The sequence below is a fragment of the Labrus mixtus genome, chromosome 11 (assembly GCF_963584025.1).
Source record: "Labrus mixtus chromosome 11, fLabMix1.1, whole genome shotgun sequence".
NCBI classification, from domain to species: domain Eukaryota; kingdom Metazoa; phylum Chordata; class Actinopteri; order Labriformes; family Labridae; genus Labrus; species Labrus mixtus.
In genome coordinates this window covers 167,501-176,870 of record NC_083622.1, presented here as the reverse complement: position 1 = coordinate 176,870, position 9,370 = coordinate 167,501, and the positions used below count along the sequence as shown (strand labels likewise).

General features: G+C 45.9%; 1 protein-coding gene across 2 annotated transcripts in view; it reads right to left on the bottom strand.

Moving 5' to 3' along the window:
* Nucleotides 1-483: 483 nt before the first annotated feature.
* The window catches only part of LOC132983214 (retinol dehydrogenase 12-like), a 12,859-nt gene continuing 3,972 nt past the window's right edge, over nt 484-9,370 (bottom strand). Inside the window, exons 2-7 of one of the 2 annotated variants that reach the window (XM_061049449.1) lie at nt 6,717-6,851; nt 5,909-6,100; nt 2,735-2,896; nt 2,511-2,630; nt 1,148-1,352; nt 484-790 (exon numbers count right to left, since the gene is read on the bottom strand). In XM_061049449.1, the coding sequence (XP_060905432.1) occupies nt 685-790; nt 1,148-1,352; nt 2,511-2,630; nt 2,735-2,896; nt 5,909-6,100; nt 6,717-6,851 (920 nt within the window). In that variant the 3' untranslated portion in view covers nt 484-684. The remainder of the gene's footprint in view (nt 791-1,147; nt 1,353-2,510; nt 2,631-2,734; nt 2,897-5,908; nt 6,101-6,716; nt 6,852-9,370) is intronic. The other variant, XM_061049450.1, reaches the window with a different exon arrangement.

Genomic DNA, 9,370 nt, shown 5'->3' with positions numbered 1-9,370 from the left:
TTTGGAAAGTCACCAGATTTAGCGAGAAAGTTGCCAAGTTGGCAACACTGTTTCCTCTTTCCTGTGAGCGCTGCAGCAGACATGCGCAGCAGTAAGCAACATACGAGGCTCGCTCACGATGGAATTTTACAAAATGAAAGCCAGTGAGCAACAGACTTTTACAATAAGAAAATAAATAATAAAAACTGCGTTAATGCGAGATAAAATAATTGTCGGCGATAATTAATTGAGTTAATGCGAAAATAACGCGTTAACGTGCCCAGCCCTACTTTTTATATGTGTAACTAGACACCTTTAGAAACACATTGGTGTAGAAATTGGTTGGTAAGGAATTTATTCCCAGATTTTCACAATATTCCCTTACTATGATACAATAATCATACATAACTGTTTCTACACAGCCGTGGTTTTCATGCTGTGCTCACTTTGTGTTCTGATGATCTTAAACTCATTTCAAAGCAGGAAACCATTACAAAAAAAACACTCAGTTTAAACTTTATTTCAGTTAGCACAAAAAAGCTGTGACATCCCTGCAGGTCAAAGGTCAACAGTAAAATGTCCAATCAGGCACCACGTTCTCACACAAATTAAACCAAGAAAATAAAAGTTATTTTTAAATCACATTTTAAACAGACGTTATAGTGAGTTCCTACTTTCATTACGTAACGATCTAAAGGTCAGAGGTCAGCATGTGTCTTTTAATCCGACCAATCGGGCGCTCTCCTCCCACAGCTTTCTCGCCACCACGTCGTTGCGTCCCTCTGGAGCCGTTTCCTTCTCTGCACAGTCACTGAAACCACAAATAAACAGGTTTATGTGGTTTATGAGGACGTCACACTGACTGACTTTAAAAACAAATTCTTTGAGTTCTAATGTTGTCATGATACTAGATTTTTAATCTTTGACGCTCTTTATTGAGCGATTTCTCGTTCTGAATGATCAAAAATTGCAGACAAACTCGTGCACACTTGCTTTAAATGTCGATGGATTAATTCCTCTTCTACACCTTCTACAGCTGTCTTTTGGAATGATGTAGTTTGTTTGAAAGCTTTTGCACTTTTTGAATATGTGGTATCAAAAAGGATCAAACGTTTTGACAGCCTTAGTTCTGACTGCGAGTGACAGAGGATCAGGTCATCATCTTTACCTGAAGTAACGTCCAGACAGCCCCTCCAGGCCCGGGGTCAGGGCGCAGTACAGCGTGGTCTGACTGCCCTGCCGGGGAGTCTTCATGAGCATCAGGGAGGGAAGGCTCAGCAGAGTCCCCAACAAAGGGAACCAGCTGTGAACGTGACGCCCCAGATCTGTGTAGATCACACCAGGGTGGAGACAAAACGACGACACACCAGTGCCTGAAGAGAATTCAGACAAACATTAAGGTCACACACAAACAGGAAGAAGAAACAACAGGTTCCCTGATCTGTTACTACTACTCTCTCCTGCAGTGAGTCAGTCCTCATAGAGCTCCATGTTAAAATGTCCAACTTTACAGCTGCAGTTCCTCCAGTGTCCACTAGAGTCTGTCTCCTGCAGTGAGTCAGTCCTCATAGAGCTCCATGTTAAAATGTCTAACTTTACAGCTGCAGTTCCTCCAGTGTCCACTAGAGTCTGTCTCCTGCAGTGAGTCAGTCCCCATAGAGCTCTATGTTAAAATGTCTAACTTTACAGCTGCAGTTCCTCCAGTGTCCACTAGAGTCTGTCTCCTGCAGTGAGTCAGTCCCCATAGAGCTCTATGTTAAAATGTCTAACTTTACAGCTGCAGTTCCTCCAGTGTCCACTAGAGTCTGTCTCCTGCAGTGAGTCAGTCCTCATAGAGCCCCATGTTAAAATAAACATGTTTACATCCTGGTATAAAAACAGTTTGGGTCTCTAGATCTCATTTCTCTCTTCAACTGTTCGGGCTGAATGTTTATACAACTCACTTGTTAACATTATATTAAAGCTTAAAGTGATGTAATATTAGGGGGCATGGCCTTTTTGAGTGACAGGTGGGAGCTGCTAGCTGTCTGCTAGGTGTCACCTCAGCTAATGGGTCGTGTTTGTGGTTTTGGAGTCTTTTGAAGATTTGTTCCTGTAGATATCAGACTAATAATCTGACTCTCTGTGAGCTTTATTGGATTTACAGTCCGTCCTGTCTGAGCTCAACTTTTTACAACCAGACACATTAGAACATTATTTATTTACATGTTGGCAACAGTTAGCAGCTATCCGAGTCTGTAAGAACCATACCTGGATTGTTAGTCATATGTTGATTAGTTTGCGGAGGCTCATGTTTTGGAGTCAGGATTGTTGTTGGATTTTCACCATATGAATAAATGACTGTGCTAAGCTACCAGCATAAACAGGATCTCATTCTGTGGTTAACTAGCTCATTAGCAGCTAACAAACTAGCCATGAGCACAGTCTGTTTAGCGTTGATAACTGAACGCTTGCTAATACCCCTCCTTCTCCAGAGGATGGAAACATCTGTAAAGAGTCTCTGATGGAGACCTGTGAGTGTTTATCTGGACCTTTGAGTCGTTGGGCGAGTTCTCTGGAGAACAGGACGTTAGCCAGTTTGCTCTGTTTGTAACTCTCCAGAGGGCTGTACGGCCTCGTGCTGAAGAACAGGTCGTCAAGGTCGATACGACCTGAGGAATCAGGAAAACAAAAACATATCAAATGTGTCAGAACAAACAAACAAGACTAAAAACATCACAGAGACACATCAGAGGTCAGAGGTCAGAGGTCATACCCCCTTTGTGGGCGATGGAGGACACAGTGACCACACGGCTGGGGGCGGAGCTAATCAGCATAGGAAGCAGCAGATTGGTCAGCAGGAAGTGACCGAGATGATTGACAGCCAGCTGAGTCTCAAAACCGTCCTCGGTCAGCCATTTTGGACACATCATCACTCCTGCAGACAGGTGGAGAGAGAGAGACAGGTGAGCAGACAGACAGGTAGAGAGAGAGAGAGACAGGTAGAGAGAGACAGGTGAACAGTCAGACAGGTAGAGAGAGACAGAGGTGAGCAGACAGACAGGTAGAGAGAGAGACAGGTGAGCAGATAGACAGGAAGAGAGAGACAGGTAGAGAGAGACAGGTGAACAGACAGACAGGTAGAGAGAGAGAGATAGGTGAGCAGACAGACAGGTAGAGAGAGACAGGTGAACAGACAGACAGGTAGAGAGAGAGACAGGTAGAGAGAGACAGGTGAACAGACAGACAGATAGAGAGAGAGAGACAGGTAGAGAGAGACAGGGGAGCAGACAGACAGGTAGAGCGAGAGAGACAGGTAGAGAGACAGATGAACACACAGACAGGTAGAGAGAGAGAGACAGGTAGAGAGAGACAGGTGAACAGACAGACAGGTTGAGAGAGACAGGTGAACAGACAGTTAGGTAGAGAGCGAGAGAGAGAGACAGGTAGAGAGAGACAGGTGAACAGACAGACAGGTAAAGAGAGAGAGAGACAGGTAGAGAGAGACAGGTGAACAGACAGACAGGTAGAGAGAGAGACAGGTGAGCAGACAGACAGGAAGAGAGAGCGTGAGAGATATGAACAGACAGGTGGAGAGAGACAGGTGAACAGACAGACAGGTAGAGAGAGAGAGACAGGTGAGCAGACAGACAGGAAGAGAGAGATATAGAGAGACAGGTAGAGAGAGACAGGTGAACAGACAGACAGGAAGAGAGAGAGATACAGGTAGAGAGAGACAGGTGATCAGACAGACAGGAAGAGAGAGCGACAGGTAGAGAGAGACAGATGAACACACAGACAGGTAGAGAGAGAGACAGGTAGAGAGAGACAAATGAACAGACAGACAGGAAGAGAGAGAGAGACAGGTAGAGAGAGACAGGTGAGCAGACAGACAGGAAGAGAGAGAGACATGTGAACAGACAGACAGGTAGAGAGAGAGAGAGACAGGTGAGCAGACAGACAGGAAGAGAGAGAGTGAGAGATATGAACAGACAGGTGGAGAGAGACAGGTGAACAGACAGACAGGTAGAGAGAGAGACAGGTGAGCAGACAGACAGGAAGAGAGATATAGAGAGACAGGTAGAGAGAGACAGGTGAACAGACAGACAGGAAGAGAGCGAGAGAGACAGGTAGAGAGAGACAGGTGAGCAGACAGACAGGAAGAGAGAGAGACAGGTAGACAGAGACAGGTGAACAGACAGACAGGTGGAGAGAGAGAGACATGTAGAGAGAGACAGGTGAACAGACAGACAGGAAGAGAGAGAGACAGGTAGAGAGAGACAGATGAACACACAGACAGGTAGAGAGAGAGAGAGACAGGTAGAGAGAGACAGGTGAACAGACAGACAGGGAGAGAGAGAGAAACAGGTAGAGAGACAGATGAACACACAGACAGGTAGAGAGAGAGAGAGACAGGTAGAGAGAGACAGGTGAACAGACAGACAGGTAGAGAGAGACAGGTGAACAGACAGACAGGAAGAGAGAGCGTGAGAGATATGAACAGACAGGTGGAGAGAGACAGGTGAACAGACAGACAGGTAGAGAGAGCGACAGGTAGAGAGAGACAGGTGAGCAGACAGACAGGAAGAGAGAGATATAGAGAGACAGGTAGAGAGAGACAGGTGAACAGACAGACAGGTAAAGAGAGAGAGAGACAGGTAGAGAGAGACAGGTGAACAGACAGACAGGTAGAGAGAGAGACAGGTGAGCAGACAGACAGGAAGAGAGAGCGTGAGAGATATGAACAGACAGGTGGAGAGAGACAGGTGAACAGAAAGACAGGTAGAGAGAGAGAGACAGGTGAGCAGACAGACAGGAAGAGAGAGATATAGAGAGACAGGTAGAGAGAGACAGGTGAACAGACAGACAGGAAGAGAGAGAGAGACAGGTAGAGAGAGACAGGTGATCAGACAGACAGGAAGAGAGAGCGACAGGTAGAGAGAGACAGATGAACACACAGACAGGTAGAGAGAGAGACAGGTAGAGAGAGACAAGTGAACAGACAGACAGGAAGAGAGAGAGAGACAGGTAGAGAGAGACAGGTGAGCAGACAGACAGGAAGAGAGAGAGTGAGAGATATGAACAGACAGGTGGAGAGAGACAGGTGAACAGACAGACAGGTAGAGAGAGAGACAGGTGAGCAGACAGACAGGAAGAGAGAGATATAGAGAGACAGGTAGAGAGAGACAGGTGAACAGACAGACAGGAAGAGAGCGAGAGAGACAGGTAGAGAGAGACAGGTGAACAGACAGACAGGTGGAGAGAGAGAGAGACATGTAGAGAGAGACAGGTGAGCAGACAGACAGGAAGAGAGAGAGAGAAACAGGTAGAGAGACAGATGAACACACAGACAGGTAGAGAGAGAGAGAGACAGGTAGAGAGAGACAGGTGAACAGACAGACAGGTAGAGAGAGACAGGTGAACAGACAGTTAGGTAGAGAGCGAGAGAGAGAGACAGGTAGAGAGAGACAGGTGAACAGACAGACAGGTAGAGAGAGAGAGACAGGTGAGCAGACAGACAGGAAGAGAGAGAGTGAGAGATGTGAACAGACAGGTGGAGAGAGACAGGTGAACAGACAGACAGGTAGAGAGAGAGACAGGTGAGCAGACAGACAGGAAGAGAGAGATATAGAGAGACAGGTAGAGAGAGACAGGTGAACAGACAGACAGGAAGAGAGCGAGAGAGACAGGTAGAGAGAGACAGGTGAGCAGACAGACAGGAAGAGAGAGAGACAGGTAGAGAGAGACAGGTGAACAGACAGACAGGTGGAGAGAGAGAGACAGGTAGAGAGAGACAGGTGAACAGACAGACAGGAAGAGAGAGAGACAGGTAGAGAGAGACAGATGAACACACAGACAGGTAGAGAGAGAGAGAGACAGGTAGAGAGAGACAGGTGAACAGACAGTCAGGTGGAGTGAGACAGGTGAACAGACAGACAGGTGAGCTCACCTGCGTTGTTGATGAGGATGTCCAGTCTGTCTTCACTGTCGATGAAATCTTTAGCGAACTGTTTGACGGAGTAAACCGAGGCCAGGTCCAGGTGTCTGATCACCACGTTACCGTTACCTGTCGAGCGACGGATCTCCTCAGCCGCCTGCTCTGCTCGGGTGAGGTCCCTGCACGCCATCACCACCCGGGCCCCTACAACAAATCAAACACACCCGTCACCACCCGGGCCCCTACAACAAATCAAACACACCCGTCACCACCCGGGCCCTACAACAAATCAAACACACCCGTCACCACCCGGGCCCTACAACAAATCAAACACACCCGTCACCACCCGGGCCCTACAACAAATCAAACACACCCGTCACCACCCGGGCCCTACAACAAATCAAACACACCCGTCACCACCCGGGCCCTACAACAAATCAAACACACCCGTCACCACCCGGGCCCTACAACAAATCAAACACACCCGTCACCACCCAGGCCCCTACAACAAATCAAACACACCCATCACCACCCGGGCCCCTACAACAAATCAAACACACCCGTCACCACCCGGGCCCTACAACAAATCAAACACACCCGTCACCACCCGGGCCCTACAACAAATCAAACACACCCGTCACCACCCGGGCCCCTACAACAAATCAAACACACCCGTCACCACCCGGGCCCTACAACAAATCAAACACACCCGTCACCACCCGGGCCCTACAACAAATCAAACACACCCATCGTATCTGTAAACATCACGGTATAAACACGTCTATGTCCCCACAACGCGGGTAATCACACACACTCTGACCTCTGCGTGCGAGGTCTCTGCTCGTCTCTTTGCCGATGCCGGTGTTTGCTCCGGTGATCAGAACTGTCTTCCCGTCCAGATGCACCGAACAGCGACACACTCCACCTGCAATCCACCTCCTCAACACGGCCGCACCTGAAACACACAGATACACACACTGCTTTACATCCTGTACTCATAATCAAACACACTTCTCTGTTTTAGAGCCTGAAAACAGTTTGTTAAGGAAGAGGTGAACTGCAGCGCCCCCTCTGGCCACTCAGCATGGAGGTAAAGTGTTAATGATGTGATGGTGGATAAAGTGTGTCTCCTACAGCAGGTCATCTTATGTTGAGTAATTTATCATCTTTAAATTAGCTTCAGTATTTTTTTAGCACTATACCCACAGTTAGCATAGCTGTTAGCACTGCTGGATTCTAAATGTTGTGTTCAGACCAAAAGTGGCTGTAAAGATGTGAAGATCCACAAACAAACATCAGCTGAGATCAAATGTGTTCATTTGAATTGATTCATTATTAGTTCAAACCGAAGAGGAGAGGGCAGTTTTAAGACACCCCCCCACACGGCCGTTTTGGACGCCCCTCGGTTTGTCAGATATGAGAGCAGTTATCAGGTCAACAGGTGTTGCAGTGATGGAAGCGGGCAAGAGAAGTGGTTCAGATAGAAGTGATTGTACCCGACCTAAAAAGCCTCTGCATGTTTCTAATAAGCCTAGGTGATGGCGGCGGCAGCAGCCACAGGTGGCTGTGAACCATGGCAGCAAACAAACATCATATACGCAACAATTCAGGCATTTGCGGGTCTGATATTTGTCAAGTATGCTGCAATATTGATTTTCTACATGTTCCGATTGAGCTGTCTGGCCACACACCAAAGCCGTCTGCCATGGACAACAAACAAACAATTCACCAGCCCCAGAATATCCTCTCGCACGTCAACGCAAATTCCATCAAAATCTGGGTCATCGCAAATCACACCAATTTTTAAATCTGATGATCCTACTCTTGTTTCAAACTACAGACCTATAGCAATACTTCCAGTTATGTCTAAGTTGCTTGAAAAAGCCTTATATAACCAGCTCTTACTTTGAAACTAACAACTGGCTCAGTGACTGCTAACATGGTTTTCGAGCTAATCGATCAACCATGTCGGCATTATTACTTCTCACTGAACAAGTATGTGAATCTCTTAACAATGGTCACATCACTGGAGCTATTTTTATTGATTATCGTAAAGCTTTTGACACCGTGAACCATCAAATCCTGCTTAACAAACTTCACTCATTTAAACTGTCTCCATCTGTGATTGAAATGCTTTCTTCTTATCTGAGAAACAGGTCGCAAGTTGTCAAAATTGATCGTGCAACATCCCAACCTTTAGTTTGTGATATGGGTGTTCCACAAGGCAGCATTCTTGGACCCTTACTTTTTCTTTTATACATCAATGATCTTCCTAAAGTGTGCAAATATTCAAAATGCTTACTGTATGCTGATGATACCGTTATTTTTCTCTCTGACTCAAATCCTAATGTCATAAATTCCAAATTATCGTCTGATCTTCAGTTCTTACATGATTGGTTGAAAAATAATCATTTGACCATCAATGTAAGAAAACTGTACTTTCACTCCCCCAGAAAATGTATTACATTCACTGATCCCATCACCTTTGCAAGCCAAGATCTTGTCATCACAAAGACCTACAAATATCTTGGTGTGCTACTTGATTCAGATCTTACATACCGTGAACACACCTCTAAACTAACTACTAAGCTGAGTCAGAAACTTTATGTGTATAAGATCAGATCATATCTCTCCTCTGTTTCTGAAACGTACCTACATGCAATTGTGTTTTCATCAATTTTCTACTGTCTTCCAATCTAGTCACTTACCACTAAGGAGATTACTGAACCAATAGCACGACTGTACTATCGAGCTCTTAAGATCCACAGTAACCTCCCAAAGTGGTCACACCATTGCTCTGCACTCACACGCTCCAACGCCTTGACTTTCTAGAATTACATACACAGCCACGCTATTACGTACTATTTTCAGATTAAAAACAGCACTTCACCAACACTTGCTGCACTTCTACCGACACATAATATGAGACAAGAGCGCCTCACTAGGTCAGTCTCACAGGCACTCCTCCCCGTCCCTGCATACAAAAACAACTATGGTCGGAAGTCCTTCTTTTATACATACACCAACATTTGGAATGACATTCCCCATCACATTAGAACTTTACCATCTACCTCATATTTCAAAAATACATACAAACGACACCTTCTCCACACTTACACCTGCACTCATTAATTGTTCATGTATTGTCCACAGTATCTGTACTGTTTGTTTCTATTTGTCTGTATCTGCCTAGCCCATGCTAATGTCCTGTAAATGTGTTTGTCTTGATGTGTCATGACTGTGATTTATGTTTCATGTTCCGCAGAACAGGAACCTGCTGGAAACCAGTTTTTAAACTGAGTCAGGCCCGTTAAACTGTAACTTAATGTTACTTTTAAACTTTCCTGTATAATAAATAAAATGAAAAGCTCCACGAGCAGAAACGTGCTCAAACTAGGATCAATATTGGAGATGCTTTTGAAAAATGGAGAGAGGTTAGAACACAGAAAGGTTTACAGACCCATGCAGAGCTGG